Source organism: Hippoglossus hippoglossus, chromosome 21, assembly GCF_009819705.1.
Source record: "Hippoglossus hippoglossus isolate fHipHip1 chromosome 21, fHipHip1.pri, whole genome shotgun sequence".
Classification (NCBI taxonomy): domain Eukaryota; kingdom Metazoa; phylum Chordata; class Actinopteri; order Pleuronectiformes; family Pleuronectidae; genus Hippoglossus; species Hippoglossus hippoglossus.
Window position 1 is genome coordinate 293878 of NC_047171.1, and position 17809 is coordinate 311686.

Genomic DNA, 17809 nt, shown 5'->3' on the forward strand with positions numbered 1-17809 from the left:
TTATCAAAACCTTTAGGTCCTCCTGGTCCACCATCCAAACCAGGGGTTGAGAAAGTGGATGGACATTCAGCCACTGTAACCTGGAGGAGACCAACTGAGGACGGCGGAAGTGATATCATAGGTTACTGTGTTGAGAAGAAGGAGAAAAAGGCTATGAGATGGATCAGGGCCTCAAAGAAATCTATTGCCGAGCTCAGTTATGAAGTCACTGGTCTGACTGAAGGCATGGAGTATGAGTTCCGTGTTTTTGCTGAGAACAAAGCTGGCTTTGGAGAGCCAAGTGAAACATCTATGCCTGTTAGAACAATAGTTGCTGTCTGTAAGTAAAAAAGTATTTAATCTGTGAACAAAAAACTGGTCATCAGACACCCATATTAAATTATTCAATTATGTTCAGATAATTAAATGAAGCAGTTTTTACAGAATGTTGTATTCAGTTTTAAAAGACTAACCAATTATTTTATATTTGGTAGATTTGCCTGGACCTCCAGTCAATCCAAGAGTCACAGACACAACCAAGACCACTGCCACCCTGAACTGGGGAAAACCTCTTGATAATGGTGGTTGTGACATCACTGGATATGTGATTGAGCACAAGAAGGAAGGAACAGAAGAATGGGTCAAGGATACCCCTTCATCTCTACTTAGAATAACCGAATTTGTTGTTCCCGAGCTGGAAACCGGTGCAAAATACCACTTTAGAATTAGTGCTGTGAATGCTAAGGGGGCAGGTAAACCTGCCGAAACTCAGGAACTGGTTGACATTGTGGAGCGTGCAGCTGAGCCAGATTTGGAGCTAGATATTGAGCTGAGACGAACCCTCGTCGTTAGGGCTGGCTGCTCCATTCGCCTCTTTGTGCCAATCAAGGGACGTCCTACACCAACAGTCAGCTGGACTAAGGAAGGTGGCCCTGTCCCACGTGCAGTCATTGACAGCACTGAATCATTTACAATGCTGCTCATTCCTGAGAGTTCAAGGATTGATGCAGGCAAATATCAGCTTACTCTTGAAAACTCAAGTGGTAAGAAGAGTGCTGATATACATGTGAGAGTTCTGGATTCTCCTGGACCCCCACTTAATCTAAAACCAATCAAGATTGACAAAGAAAGCATTACTCTCCAGTGGGAGATGCCTCTCATTGATGGTGGAGCCAAGATCACAAGCTATGTCATTGAGAAGAGAGAATCAACACGAAAGGCCTTTGCTACTGCTATGACAAATTGCCCACACACTTCAGTCAGGATTAGTGAACTGGGTGAAGGCTGTGAGTACTATTTCAGAGTGTCTGCCGAGAACGAGTATGGTATTGGTGAGCCAGTCGAAACTGCAGATCCAATCCGTGCATCCCAGGCACCAACTCCTCCAGAGAGTATTATTCCTACTGATATCACCAAGAATTCTGTGAGCCTGGCATGGACTAAACCCAAGCACGATGGTGGAAGCAGAATTACAGGATACGTCCTGGAAGCCCAGAAGAAGGGAACTGATCAGTGGGCCCATGTAACAACAGTCAAGTCCATGGATTTCACAGTAAAAAATCTGAATGAGAATGAGGAGTACATTTTCCGAGTAATGGCTGTCAACCTGTCGGGCAGAAGCATCCCACGTGAGAGCAAACCCATAGTTGTTAGGGATTCCACAATAGTGCCTGAGTTTGACCTGCGCGGTGTGTGTCATAAGACTATTATTGCTAAAGCTGGAGATGAAATCAAAGTTGAAATCCCAGTTATGGGACGTCCTAGACCAACTGTCTCTTGGCAGAAGGATGGTGCAGCCCTGAAGCTCACACAGAGAACCAATGTGGAAACTACTTCTGCTACTGTTATCCTTAGCATCAATGAATGCAATAGAGAAGACAGTGGTGTATACACCATGACAGGAAAGAACATTGTTGGTTCTGTGACAGATAACATCACTGTGAAAGTACATGATGTACCTGGGCCACCCAAGGGACCAGTTAACATTGTGGAAATATCCCGTACCAATTGCATATTTGCATGGGACCCTCCTGAGAATGACGGAGGTGTTCCAATTAATAATTATGTGGTTGAGATCAGAGACACAACTTCCCAAACATGGACAGAGCTGTCTTCTACTATCATCCGTACCATGTTCAAAGCCATTCGGTTAACCACTGGTTCAGAATATCAGTTCAGGGTAAAGGCTAAGAACAGATATGGTGTTGGACCTCCCATCACCTCAGAGGCTGTGGTGGCTGCTTATCCATTTAAGGTCCCTGGACCTCCTGGTACTCCGAATGTTGTTGCATTCACCAAGGACTCTATAACAGTAGGCTGGAATGAGCCTGTGTCTGATGGTGGAAATGAGGTCATTGGTTATCATGTTGAAAGGAAAGAAAGAAGCAGCATTACGTGGCATAAGATAACCAAGGGTATTGTGAAAGGAAACATCTTTAAATCCACCGGGCTTGAAGCTGGAGTTGCCTATGAATTCCGTGTCATGGCTGAAAACATGGCAGGCATTGGTAAGCCCAGCAAGGCCTCAGAAGCAATACTGGCCTTGGACCCTGTAGACCCACCAGGCCAAGCTGTACCAATATTTGTCAATAAAAATGTCATCACCATTCAGTGGACAAAGCCTGAGTATGATGGTGGATTCAAAATCACTGGCTACACAGTGGAGAAGAGAGAAGGGTTAGGGGGTCGCTGGAGCCGAGCCAATTTCACCAACATCATTGAGACAGCATTCACTGTCAGTGGACTGACTCAAGATGCCTCCTACGAGTTCCGTGTCATAGCCAGAAACTCCGCAGGAGCAGTAAGCAGTCCATCTGAGCCTTCAGACCCAATTATGTGCACAGATGACATAATTGAGCCACGCATTATGGTTGATGCCATCTTCAAAGATGTTGTTCCCCTGAAGGCAGGAGAGTCCTTCAAGCTTGATGCTGACATAGCTGGTCAGCCAACACCATCTATGGTTTGGACCAAGAATGGAAAAGAGGTTGAGAACACAATGAAACTGGAGGTTAAGTTCACTGAACTGACAACCACACTGACCAACAAGGACTCTATCAGATCAGATGGTGGAGAATTTGTTTTGACTGCCACTAATGTTGGTGGATTTGCAAAGCACATCTTTAATGTTAAAGTGCTTGACAAACCTGGGCCACCTGTTGGACCTCTTAAGGTAACTGATGTCACAGCTGATAACTGCGTACTGACCTGGGCTCCACCTGCAGATGATGGTGGAGCCAAGGTTGAAGGATATGTGATCGAAAAGCGTGAGACAAGCAGACTGGTTTGGACTAATGTGGTTTCAGACCTGAAAGTTACACAACATACGGTGACGAAGCTGCTCAAAGGGAATGAATACATCTTCAGAGTTATGGCAGTGAACAAATATGGAGTTGGCGAGTCTCTTGATTCAGAATCCACTATTGCAGATAACCCATATGTGGTTCCAGATCCTCCAGAGAATCCTGAGGTGACAGCTATCACTAAAGATTCAATGGTTGTTATGTGGCAAGCTCCCAAGAGTGATGGCGGAACTCCCATCACTAACTACAATATTGAAAGGAAAGACAAAATAGGCCTCCGCTGGGTCAAATGCAACAAGAGGAAGGTCAAAGATCTTCAGTTCAGGCCAGGAGGCCTTGTTGTCGGACATGAATATAAATTCAGAATAATTGCAGAGAATGCTGCTGGAGTTAGCACACACAGTGTCTCCAGTCCATTTTACAAGGCAACGGATGCACTGTACATACCAGGGCCTCCATGCAACCCTAGAATCCTGGACACAACCAGGTCCTCAATTACTGTTGCCTGGAACAAACCTGTATACGATGGAGGCTCTGACATCACTGGCTACATTGTAGAAACCTGCATCCCATCTGAAAAGGAGGAGGAGGAATGGACCATTGTGACACCCAAAGAAGGTCTCCTAGCCACCTCATTTACCATTATTAACCTGAAAGAGAACCAGGAGCACAAGATCAATGTTTCTGCTCTCAACAGTGAAGGAATTGGAGAGGCAGCATCTGTACCTGACAATGCCAAGGCAGAGGACAGGCTCCTCCCACCTGAAATTGATTTGGATGTTGATCTCCGCAAAGTTGTCAGTCTTAGAGCTTGCTGCTCTCTCCGACTCTTTGTGCCTATCAGAGGCAGACCGTGTCCTCAAGCTAAATGGACCAAAGGAGATGGTGAGGCTATTGAGAGGGCAACCATTGACAGCACAACATCATATACATCACTTGTAATTGAAAATGTCAACAGATTTGACAGTGGAAAATATAATCTTACAGTTGAAAACAGTTCTGGCTCCAAGACAGTTACAGTCCAAGTCAGGGTGCTCGATACACCTAGTGCCCCACAGAACCTGAAGATTACTGCTGTAACAAAAGAAGCTGTCACTCTGACTTGGGATCCACCAGTGAATGATGGAGGAGTAAAGATTAAGAACTATATTGTTGAAAAACGTGAGTCCACAAGGAAAGCATATGCCACAGTCAATGCTCTCTGCCACCATACCACCTTCACAGTTGACCACCTCCTGGAAGGATGCAACTATTACTTTAGAGTTCTGGCTGAGAATGAATATGGCGTTGGTCTACCCATTGAGACCGGTGAATCAGTTAAAGTGTCTGAAAAACCACAGCCACCTCGCAAAGTCTCTCTTAAGGATGTTACCAAAAATAGTGTCACTCTCTCTTGGGAGAAGCCAGAGCATGACGGTGGCAGCAGAATAGGCTGTTATGTTGTTGAGATCCAGCCTAAGGGTGTTGACAAGTGGACCCAGGCTGTGATTGTAAAGGAAACAGAAGCTACAATTAGTGGACTTAATGCAGGTGAAGAATACATGTTCCGTGTAGCAGCAAGAAATGAGAAGGGTACAAGTGACCCACGTCAAATTGGAGTGCCTGTGATTGTCAAAGATCTTGTGATTGCACCTGTTGCCAAAATGTTGTTCAACACATTTAGTGTGTTGGCAGGAGAAGACCTGACAGTGGATGTTCCGTATGTTGCACGTCCCAAAGCAGCTATATCCTGGGTAAAGGACGGTCAGCCTATGAAGAGAACTACCAGAGTAAACTTTAGTTCAACAGACACGTTGCTGAACCTCAAAATAAAAGAGGCTACCAAAGATGACGTTGGACAATACCTCATTACTCTTAGCAACACAGCAGGAGAGACAACTGCAGGCATTGGCATTGTTGTTCTTGACAAACCCGGCCAGCCAGGTGGTCCAGTTAAGGTAGAGGAGGTCACTTCTGACAGTGTAACTATCTCCTGGAACCCACCAGAATATGATGGTGGTTGCACCATCAAAAACTACATTGTGGAAAAGAGAGACACATCCGCAACTAACTGGATGGTTGTATCTCCTAACCTTGCACGGACAAAAATCAAGGCAGGCCGATTGAAGACTGGCTGTGAGTACCAGTTTAGAATCACAGCAGAAAACAGATATGGAAAAGGCCCAACTCTTCAGTCAGATAGTATTGTGGCGCAGTACCCATACAAGCTCCCAGGACCCCCAGGAACACCATCCATTGCAGCCTGGACCAAGGAGAGCATGGTGGTGGCCTGGAACGAACCTGTGATTGATGGCGGAAGCTCTATCTTGGGCTATCATCTAGAGCGAAAAGAGAGGAACAGCATTATGTGGGTCAAACTCAACAAGTCTCTTATTACTGACCAAACCTTCAAGATCAGTGGTTTGGAAGCAGGGATGGAGTATGAATACAGAGTTTATGCTGAAAACATTGTTGGAATAGGCAAAGTTAGCAAAGTGTCCCAGGGTCATATTGCTAGAGATCCTTGTGATCCTCCTGGCACCCCAGAGGCAACAAAGATCACCAAAGACACTTTGACCATTGTTTGGACCAAGCCTGAGTATGATGGAGGTGCAAAGGTTACAGGCTACATTGTGGAAAAGAAGGAGCTACCTGAAGGTCGTTGGCAGAAGGCTAACTTTACGAACATCATTGAGACAGAATATGTTGCAACTGGACTTGTACAGGACAATCAGTATGAGTTCCGTGTCATTGCCAGAAATGCCGCCGGGGTTTATAGTATGCCCTCTTACAGCACTGGCCCTATCACTGCAAGGGATGAGATTGAACCACCGGGTATCAGCATTGACCCAGAGTACACACAGATCATTGTGGTTAACGCAGGAGAAAACTTCAAGATTGATGCAGATGTTCACGGCAAACCACTACCCTCTATCCACTGGATGAAGGGAGATCAGGAATTGGGCAACACTATTCATAGAGAAATTAAGAACACAACCACCAAGGCTTATATATCTGTCAAGGAAGCAAAACTTTCAGATGGAGGCCAATACACGCTGCTATTGAAAAATCCAGGAGGTGAAAAGACTGTGCAGGTCAATGTGGTTGTTCTAGATAAACCTGGAGAACCTCAAGGACCTCTTGTTGTTACAGGGATATCCAAAGACCGATGCTGCCTTGCATGGAAACCACCAATGCAAGATGGTGGTAGCAAGATCTCTCACTACTTGGTGGAGAGGAGAGAGACAAGCAGATTAGTCTGGACTGTTGTAGACCCCAAAGTAGAAAATATTTGTCTAAGGGTCACTAAGCTCTTGGAAGGAAATGAGTACATCTTCAGAGTCCATGCTGTCAACCCGTTTGGAGTGGGTGCACCACTTGTTTCTTCTGCTGTCATAATCAAAGATCCTTATTTACCCCCGGGGTCACCCAGGAGCTTAGAAGTTTCGGATATTAAAAAAGATTCAATGATGCTCACTTGGGAGGCTCCCTCTGAAGATGGGGGCAGTCCTATCACTGGATACATAATTGAGAAACATGACAAAGAAGGAGTACGATGGACCAGATGCAACAGACAAACAGTCACTGACTTGACTTTCAAGCTGACCGGACTCCTGGAAAACCACAGTTATGAATTCAGAGTTGTTGCTGAGAATGCTGTTGGTGTTGGTGAGCCAAGCTCCCCAACAGTATTCTACAAAGCTCTTGATCCCATTTTCAGGCCTGGCCCACCACACAATCCAAGAGTTACTGACACAACTAAAACATCAGTTTTCCTGTCATGGAGTAAGCCTGTCTGTGATGGAGGCTGTGAGATTCAGGGATACATTGTTGAGTGCTGCACTACTATAATACCAGCAGTGCCAGATGAGGCATCTGCTGAAACCCAAGCTGCAGAGGCACCTGCCACAGATGCACCTGCTGAGGAGTGGACAATGTGCACACCACCAACCGGTGTCAAGAAGACCAAATTTGAAGTTGCAAACCTGAAAGAAAACCAGGCATACAAGTTTAGAGTGTGTGCCATAAACAAAGTTGGAGTTGGTGAGCATGCTGATGTCTCTGGAGCTGTTGTTGCCCTCGACAGGACAGAAGAGCCAGACCTTGACATTGACCCAGAACTGAGGAAGATTGTAATTATTAAAGCTGGAGCTTCCCTTCGGCTTTTTATCCCCATCAAAGGAAGGCCAACTCCTACCATCAAGTGGGATAAGGATGAAACTGCCCTTAGAGAGACTGCTCAGCTTGAGGTGACCAGCAGTTACTCATCCCTTGTAATTGATAAGATGAGCAGAACTGACAGTGGAAAATACACAGTCACTGCCGCAAACTCCAGTGGAACCAAGTCAGCATTTGTTGTTGTCCGTGTTCTCGACACACCTAGTGCTCCTGTTAACCTGAAAGTGATAGAAATTACAAATCAATCAGTGACACTGACATGGGAACCACCTATGTTGGATGGTGGGTCCAAGATCAAGAACTACATTGTTGAAAAGAGAGAAAGCACACGCAAAACATTTGCAGCTGTTGTAACAAATTGTCATGCTCTTGCATGGAAGATTGAGCCACTCCAGGAAGGTTGTAGTTACTTCTTCCGTGTCATTGCTGAGAATGCACATGGTGTTGGCCTGCCTGCAGCAACTGCAGACGCTCTTAAGGTGTCAGAGGTGCCACAGTCGCCAAAGACCTTGATTGTTACAGACCAAACCAAAACAAGCATCTCTTTGGCTTGGGAGAAGCCCGAGTATGATGGTGGTAGCAGAGTCATCCAGTACCTGCTCGAGGTGCAACTTAAGGGCCAGGAGAAATGGTCTGGTGTTAACACTTTTAAGACAATGGAGGCTACTGTTCCCAATCTCAACCCAGGGGAGGAGTATCTCTTCAGAGTTACTGCAATTAATGATAAGGGCAAGAGTGACCCCAAAGTCCTTGCTGGTCCAGTAATGACAAAGGACTTGGTGTTTGAGCCTGATGTTCGTCCCGCATTCAGCAGCTATAGTGTCCATATGGGCAAAGACATGAAGATTGACATTCCCATCTTTGGACGTCCTAAACCAACAGTCACATGGACTAAAGATGGAGCTCCTTTGAAGTTCACCACCAGAGTCAATACTCTCAATACACCCACAAATACAACACTTAGCATTAAGGAGGCTGCAGGTGATGATGGTGGCATGTACAGTATAAATGTTGCTAACTCAGCTGGAAAGAAAGACACAACTGTTGAAGTCATTGTACTTGACAAACCTGGCCCTCCATCTGGCCCTGTAAGGTTCAATGAAATCACAACACAGAGTATCACTATTTCATGGGACCCACCTAAACACAATGGTGGCTGCCAGATTTCAAACTACATTGTGCAAAAGAGAGATACTACTAGTGCAACATGGGAAAACGTCAGCATCAACTATGCCAGAACCTCCATTAAAGTGCCTAGACTGAAGACAGGAGCAGAGTACCAGTTCAGGATCATTGCTCAAAACCGCTATGGCAAGAGTCATGGCCTGGATTCATCTGCTGTGGTCGCTCAATACCCATACAGAGAGCCAGGCCCGCCAGGCACTCCCTTCATTTCTTCTCTTTCGAGGGACCACCACGTTGTTGAGTGGCATGAGCCTGTCATAGATGGAGGCAGCCCTGTTCTTGGCTATCATCTTGAAAGAAAAGAGAGGAATAGTATTCTCTGGGTCAAGATCAACAAGACACTAATTCACGATACGATCTTAAAGAGTCACCCATTGGAGGAAGGTGTTGAGTATGAATACAGAGTTTATGCTGAAAATATTGTGGGTATTGGCAGGTGTAGTAAGATCTCAGAGGGCTGCATTGCCCGTGACCCATGTGATCCACCTGGTACACCAGAGGCCTTCCATGTCACCAAAGATACCATTGTCATTCAGTGGACTAAGCCTGAATATGATGGTGGCAGTAATATAACTGGCTATACTGTGGAGAAGCGGGACCTGCCAGAGGGCAGGTGGGGAAGGGCAAACTTCACTAATGTGATTGAGACACAGTTTACTGTGACAGGACTGACTGAAAATGCTCAGTATGACTTCAGAGTCATCGCTAAAAATGCTGTTGGCACCATCAGCAAGCCGTCCTACAACAGTGGACCAATCACTGCAAGTGACAACGTGGAGGCACCCAAATTCTCCATTGACCCTGCATTCACCAAGACCATTATAATCAATGCTGGAGAGACATTCAAGCTTGATGCAGATGTCCGTGGAAAGCCACTGCCTACAATCCAGTGGTTCAAGGATGAAAAACCAATTGAGAATACACTCCGACTCGAGATTAAAAACACAGAAAACCATGCAATGATCCTCATTAAGGACGCCATAAGGATTGATGGTGGAATGTACACGCTCCAACTGACAAATGAGGCTGGCAGTGAAACTGTGCCATTTAAGGTTGTGGTCCTGGACAGAGCTAGCCAATGTGAGGGACCCCTTCACATCACTGGAGTAGCTGAAAATAGATGCACACTGGTATGGCGCACCCCTCTTCATGATGGAGGTAGCCCTATTAAACATTACATCATTGAGAGAAGAGAAACCAGCCGTCTAGCTTGGACTGTTGTTTCTACCAGCTGTGAGACCACATCCTACAAAGTCACCAAATTACTGGAAGGTAATGAGTACATGTTCCGTGTCATGGCTGTTAACAGTTACGGTATCAGTGAGCCACTTGGATCTGGTGGAGTGACTATGAAGACACCATTTGTTCCTCCTGGTACACCTCACATTGAGGATGTATCAAACATTGCTCATGATGGCATGACCATTAGTTGGTCTGCCCCTGAGAGTGATGGAGGCAGTGAGATTACCAATTACTTAATTGAAAAGAAGGACAGAAGTGGAATCAAATGGACCAGATGCAATAGGCAGAAGGTCACGGACCTCTCCTTCAGAGTTACAGGATTAGCCACAGGCCACGAGTATGAGTTCAGAGTAGCTGCAGAGAATATAGTTGGAGTGGGAGAACCAAGCCTTCCAAGTTCAAACTACAAGGCCTGTGATCCCAAGTACAAACCTGGAGCCCCAGCATATGTGAATGTAATTGACTCCACAAAGAGTTCCCTTACAGTGTCATGGGGTAAGCCTCTGACTGATGGTGGCAGTGCCATTCAAGGGTACATTGTTGAAGTCTGCAAGGCTGAGCAGGAGGAATGGGCCATGGTTACTCCCCCCACTGGCCTACGTGTCAACAAATATGAAATTACCAAACTTACTGAGGGTCAGGAGTACAAGATACAGGTGTGTGCTCTGAACAAACTAGGAGTTGGTGAGCCAGCAGTGCTCTCTGGAACAGCAAAGCCAGAGGAAAGAGTGGACCCACCAGAGATCCGCTTGGACTCTGAGCTGAGGAAGGGCATTACTGTGAAAGCCAGTGGATCTGTTAGAATCCATATTCCATTTAAGGGCAGGCCAACACCTGAGATTATGTGGACTAAGGATGAGGGAGCCCTGACTGAAAAGGCAGTGCTGGAGAAGGCTCCCAACTTCACACAGCTGTCCATTGACTCGTGTGACAGGAGTGATTCAGGAAAATACACCCTCAGTCTGACCAACAGCAGTGGCTCTGTGTCTGAGTTTGTTGTCGTCAAAGTCCTGGATACACCTGGAGCCCCACAGAATCTTGTGGTTAAAGATGTGAAAAAGGACTCTGTCACTCTTGTATGGGATGTTCCACTGATTGATGGGGGTTCCAAAACTAAGTACTATGTCATTGACAAACGTGAATCAACCAAAAAGGCATATTCAAATGTGTCCGCTAAATGCACCAAGACAACATTCAAAGTTGAGAACCTAATTGAAGGTGCTATGTATTACTTCAGAGTCATGGCTGAGAATGACTATGGGGTCGGCCAAGCTGTTGAAACAAAGCAAGCTTCCAAGGCCTCTGAGGTCCCACAGCCTGTTCGAAAAGTCTTCCTCACTGATGTCACCAAGGCCAGTGCCTCACTGGCATGGGAGAAACCAGAGCATGATGGAGGCAGTAGAATTGGTGGCTACCTGATTGAGATGCAGCCTAAGGGTACAGATAAGTGGGGAGTTGCAACAAATACAAAGACATGCGAGGGGACTGCCAAAGGACTCACAGCTGGGACAGCATACCTATTCCGTATTATCGCTTACAATGAGAAGGGTAAGAGTGAACCAGTGGCACTTGCTGCACCTGTTATTGCCAGTGACATGACCGTGGAGCCAAGCATTAAGATGCAATTCAACACTTACAGTGTTCTGTCTGGAAAAGACCTGAAGTTGGAATTCCCTGTGCTTGGCAGGCCCAAACCTAAAGTCACCTGGACCAAGGATGGTCAGCCTTTAAGGGTGACATCCAGAATCAATGTGGTAAACACTCCAGCAACAACAGCAATTCAGATTACTCAGGCATGCAAAGATGACTTAGGTACTTACTCCATTACAGCAACCAATGCTGCTGGTACAATCACTGAGGATGTGGCTGTCATTATCCTTGACAAGCCTGGTCCACCAACAGGTCCAATCAAGATTGTTGAAGTGAGCAACACCTTTGTCCATCTTGCCTGGGAGCCCCCAGTGTACACAGGTGGATGCCAAGTGAAGAACTATATTGTAGAGAAGAGAGATACGACCACCACAACATGGCAGTCAGTCACCACACAGCTTGCTAGAACTGCCTTCAAGGTCACCAAGCTGAAGACTGGTGCCGAATACCAGTTCAGAATTATAGCTGAAAACAGATATGGAAAGGGTGCTTCCTTGGACTCCAAGTCCATTGTCGTACAATATCCATACAAAACACCAGGGCCTCCTGGAACACCAAATGTCCAATCTGCAACAAAGGAAATGATGATCATTGAATGGAATGAGCCAGTCAATGATGGTGGAAGTGCAGTCATTGGTTACCATCTGGAAAGCAAAGAGAGAAACAGCATCCTGTGGAACAAACTGAACAAGACTCTCATCACTGATACTCAGTTCAAGATCTGTAATCTCGAGGAGGGTATCGGATATGAATTCAGAGTTTATGCTGAAAACATTGTTGGTATTGGTAGATGCAGTAAAGTGTCGGAGTCCTTTGTGGCTCGTGACCCATGTGATCCTCCAGGTGCTCCGGAAGCTGTATCTATTTGTAAGAATCTGATCAAGATTCAGTGGAGCAAACCTCAGTACGATGGTGGCAGCAAAGTAAATGGATATATTGTGGAAAGGAAAGATGTTTCCTCCCCCGATGGACGCTGGGTAAGAGCTAACTTCACTAATATAATTGAGACTGAGTATACCATCACTGGTCTGACAGAGAAGGAGCAATATGAATTTAGAGTTATTGCAAGAAATGCAGCAGGAGTCTTCAGTGAACCATCCGACAGCTCTGGTCCTATTACTGCTACTGATGAAATTGAACCACCAAGGGCCTCAATGGATCCCAAATACAAGGATGTCATTGTTGTTAATGCTGGAGAAAACTTGGTTCTTGATGCAGACATTCATGGAAAACCAATTCCAGATGTTGTCTGGCTAAAAGAGGGCAAGGAAATGGATAAAGCCCTGCGCATTGAACTGAAAACTACACAGAAGCGTGCAGCCATGACCATTAAGGATGTAACCAAGCTTGACAGTGGTCACTATGACCTTGTACTCAAAAATCTAGGTGGTACCAAAACCTTCCCTATCACTGTCAAAGTTCTTGATAAACCAGGTCCACCCACTGGACCCATGAAAGTGACAGGGGTCCTGGCTGACAGGTGTATCCTCTCCTGGGCTGAGCCAGCTCTGGATGGTGGGGCCAGTGTCATTCACTACCTCTTGGAGAAGAGGGAAACTAGCAGGTTGTCATGGACAGTGGCTGCACCAAATATCAAGGGTCTGTACCATAAATTAAAAAATTTGCTCCCTGGAAATGAATACATCTTCAGAGTCAGAGCAGTGAACAAATATGGTATTGGTGATTATCTGGAAAGTGAACCCACAATTGCATGCAATCCATACAAGCCACCCAGTGCCCCTGGAACTCCAGAAGCCAGTCAGATCACAAAGGACTCAATGGTTCTGTCATGGACCACTCCAGAACACAATGGTGGAGCTGATATTGAAGGCTACCACCTTGAAAAACGTGACAAAGATAGTGTAAGGTGGACAAAATGCAACAGACAAAAGCTGACGGACACCCACTTCAAGGTCACAGGTCTGATGACGGATCACTTCTATGAGTACCATGTTGCTGCTGAAAATCAGGCTGGAATAGGTGACCTCAGTGAACTGTCCCTCTCCTACAGAGCATGTGATGCTACAACACCCCCTGCGCCTCCACACCATCCTAAAGTGACAGACTACACTAAGTCGTCTGTGTCTTTGTCATGGGGAAAACCTGACTTTGATGGTGGCGCATACATCAAGGGCTACATGGTTGAAATGAGGGAGTATATACCAGTGCCTGAATCAACAGAGGAGGCAGAAGTAGCACCAGCAGTAGAGGCACCAACTGAAAAAGAATGGACTATGTGCACTCCCCCCACTGGTATTCAAGCCACTAAACTCACTATCACAGACCTGAAGGAGGGTGGAGAGTACCAGTTCCGTGTCTGTGCTATCAACTCTGAGGGTGTTGGGGAGGCTGCTAATGTCCATGGCACTGTGCTTACATCTGATAGAGCGGAAGCACCAGAGATTGAGCTGGATGCTGATCTCAGAAAGGTGGTATCTGTCCGTGCTGGTGGAACTCTGCGTCTGTTTGTCGCCATCAGAGGACGGCCTGAACCTGCTGTTAAATGGGAAAAAGTTGAGGGTACTCTCACAGAGCGTGCTGCAATTGACACAACCAGTTCATACACCATGCTTGTCATTGACAACGTCAACCGCTTTGACAGTGGGAAATACTCACTTTCCCTGGAGAACAGCAGTGGTACAAAATCGGCGTTTGTTGCAGTGAGAATTTTGGATACACCAAGCGCACCACAAAGCTTTGGTGTGAAGGAGCTCAAGAAGGATTCAGTGACTCTTGCCTGGGATACTCCACTCACTGATGGTGGATCTAAAATCACAAACTACATTGTAGAGAAGAGAGAGTCTGTCAGGAAGGCCTATACTACCGTCACCAGCAACTGCACAGCCAACTCATTTAAGATTGAAGAGCTACCTGAGGGTGGAACTTTCTACTTCAGAGTCTGTGCTGCTAATGAATATGGCCCAGGACAGATGGTTGAAACCAAAGAAATCAAAGTATCTGAGGTACCTCTGCCACCAAGCAAGGTTACCCTTGTAGATTTGACAAAGACCAGCGTATCATTGGCATGGAACAAACCTGCCCATGATGGTGGAAGCAAGGTGATGTGCTACAATGTAGAATTTAAGCCCAAGAGTGGAGATAAATGGGGCACAGCCTGCACAGTCAAGGTGCCTGAAGCAAATATTCCTAATCTGACTCCTAATGAAGTCTATTTATTCAGAGTTGTTGCAATCAACGAGAAAGGAAAGAGTGAGCCGAAGGATCTGGGCTTGCCTGTGGTTGCAAAGGATGTTGCAATTGAGCCCTCGGTTAACTTACTTTTTACTACATACAGTGTGAAGGCTGGGGGTGACCTCACTCTTGAGGTTCCTGTAAGAGGCAGGCCAAAGCCTGTTGTATCCTGGAAGAAAGATGGTCTTCCTTTAAAACAAACATCATCACTCACCATCTTAAACACTGCAACCTCATCCAAAATACTCATCAAAGAGGCTAGCAGAGAACACGTTGGCAAATATGCTATCACCCTGGCCAACACAGGAGGAACTGTCACAACTGATATTGCTGTAGTTGTCCTTGATAAACCAGGTCCACCCAAAGGTATTAAGGTAGATGCTGTGACCTCAGACAGCATCACACTGTCCTGGTCACCACCAGATTATGATGGTGGCTGCTCCATCAGTAACTATATTGTAGAGAAGAGGGACACAAACACACAAGAATGGCAAATGGTTGCAAGTAATGTTGCCAGAACAAGTTACAAGGCTGGCCGCCTCACACATGGTGCAGAATACCAATTCCGTATCTATGCTGTCAACCGTTATGGAAAGAGTACATATCTGGATTCACCTGGAATTTCTGCTCAGTATAACTTCAAACAACCTGGACCTCCTTCCACGCCCATAGTTAAATTGGCCACCAAGTCCTGCATGTTGGTGACCTGGAATGAGCCAGTCAATGATGGTGGAAGTTCTGTTCTGGGCTACCATCTGGAGAGAAAGGAGCGTTCCAGCATTCTGTGGACAAAGATGAACAGAGGAATGATTAAAGATACAGAATTCAAAGTCAATGGAATTGAAGAGGGCATGATGTATGAATACCATGTTTATGCTGAAAATATTGCTGGCATTGGTAAATGTAGCAAAGCTTGTGAAGCTGTAGCAGCCAGAGATCCATGTGATCCCCCAGGCACACCTGTGGTCACTGCTGTTACCAGAACATCTGTCTCCCTTTCTTGGGAAAAACCAGGGTATGATGGTGGAGCAAAGGTTTCTGGCTACACCATTGAACGCAGAGATCTTCCAGAAGGACGCTGGACAAGGTGCAACTTTACCAATGTGCCAGAGACCCACTATGATGTGACAGGCCTAACAGAAAATAGCCAGTATGACTTCCGTGTCATTGCTAAGAATGCAGCCGGATTGTTCAGTGAACCATCTGACAACACTGGTTCCATCACTGTCAAGGATGATGTGGATCCACCACGCATCATGATGGATGTAAAGTTTAGAGAGACAGTGTTAGTGAAAGCAGGTGAAACTCTGAAGATTAATGCGGACCTTGCCGGGCGTCCTGCTCCTGTCATCTCCTGGACGAAGGATGGCAAAGATATTGAGTTGAGAGCCAGAATCCAAGTAGTCTCTACAGATACCAGCACGTCTGTCATTGTTAAGGACTGCATCAGAAGAGATTCTGGAAAGTATGCCCTGACTCTACAAAATATTGCCGGAAAAGTTACTATGCCAATAAACTGTGTAATTATTGATAAGCCCGGACCCTCAGCAGGACCTCTGCAGATCACAGGTCTCACAGCTGAGCAGTGCACCCTGTCATGGGGTCCTCCTCAGGAGATTGGTGGTGCTGATATCACACATTACATTGTTGAGAAGCGTGAGACCAGTCGCTTGGCATGGACATTGGTGAAGGAAGACATCACAAAAACATACTTCAAAGTCACAGGACTGCTAAAGGGCAATGAATATGTCTTCAGGGTTTTGGCTGTCAACAAGCATGGCCGTGGTGAGGCTCTGGAGAGTGATACTGTAAAGGTCACAGATCCATACACTTTTGCCACTGCCCCAGCAAATGTTGATGTCACAACCATAACTGGAGATTCAATGACCCTCACCTGGTGCAAGCCAGCCAGTGATGGAGGCAGCCCCATTACTGGATATGTAATTGAGCGACGCGAAAAGACAGGAATGCGTTGGGTCAGAGTGATCAGAGATCCAGTTGTTGAATGTACCAGTGTAGCAACCAAACTGCGCAAGGGTTGTGAGTATGACTTCAGAGTCTATGCTGAAAATGCTGCTGGTCTGAGTCCTCCAAGTGAACCATCTGCAACATTCAGAGCGGTTGATCCTCTGGTCGTTCCCTCATGCCCAACCAGGCCAAAACCTGTCAGTTCAACCAAGGACACCGTGTCCATTGTCTGGAAACCACCAACAAATGATGGTGGTGCTCCCGTCCTTGGATACAGTGTTGAATACAGAGACTACATCCGCAAACCAGAGCCAGAGGTAGAGGAAGAAGAGGAAGAATATGAGGAGGAGGAAGAGGAAGTACTTGAATCACCTGAAGAACTAGCAAGATGGGTTGAAGCTATCCCTCTTACCAAGAGCTTGGAATTCACAATCACAGGACTAAAGACTGACACAGAATACGAATTCTGTGTCAAGGCACTAAACAAAGTTGGCAGTAGTGTGCGCAGTCCATATTCAGGTGCAGTTGTAGCAATGGACAGAACTGCAGAGCCATCATTTGATGTTGATATTGAGATGCGTAAAGTACTTAGTGTTAAACATGGCACAGCATTTACTCTAAATGTTCCATTCAAGGGAAAACCTGTGCCATCAGTGGAATGGGCCAAGGAGGGTGTTGATCTTAAAGTCAGAGGAACCATTGAATCAACAGATTCTAGCACTTCCCTGACTATTGAGAAGTCCAGTAGAAATGACTCCGGCGAGTACAGTGTCACAATAGAATCACCACTGGGAAAAGCAACATTGCCTGTGGTTGTCAAGGTGCTTGACTCTCCTGGACCCCCTGTCAATGTTAAAGTGTCAGCAGTTACTAGGGATTCAGCAACCCTCACTTGGGAAGCTCCAGAGAACGATGGTGGTGATGCAGTGAAGGTCTATCATGTTGAGAAACGTGAAGCCAGTAAGAAGGCCTGGGTGTCTGTGACCAGCAACTGCCATGCACTGACTTACATGGTGGAAAACTTGCAGGAAGGAGCCATCTATTACCTGAGAATTATTGGAGAAAATGAGCATGGAGTCGGTATCCCTCAGGAGGCCAAGGCTGGAACCAAGATTACAGGTAACATATGAACG

The 17809-nt window shown here is 46.1% G+C and overlaps 1 protein-coding gene across 1 annotated transcript in view; it reads left to right on the forward strand.

The window, feature by feature from the left end:
* Positions 1-17809, forward strand: part of ttn.1 (titin, tandem duplicate 1) — a 136947-nt gene that overhangs the window by 92897 nt on the left and 26241 nt on the right. Inside the window, exons 170-171 of the mRNA XM_034573345.1 lie at positions 17-319; positions 474-17795. Of these exons, the coding sequence (XP_034429236.1) occupies positions 17-319; positions 474-17795 (17625 nt within the window). The remainder of the gene's footprint in view (positions 1-16; positions 320-473; positions 17796-17809) is intronic.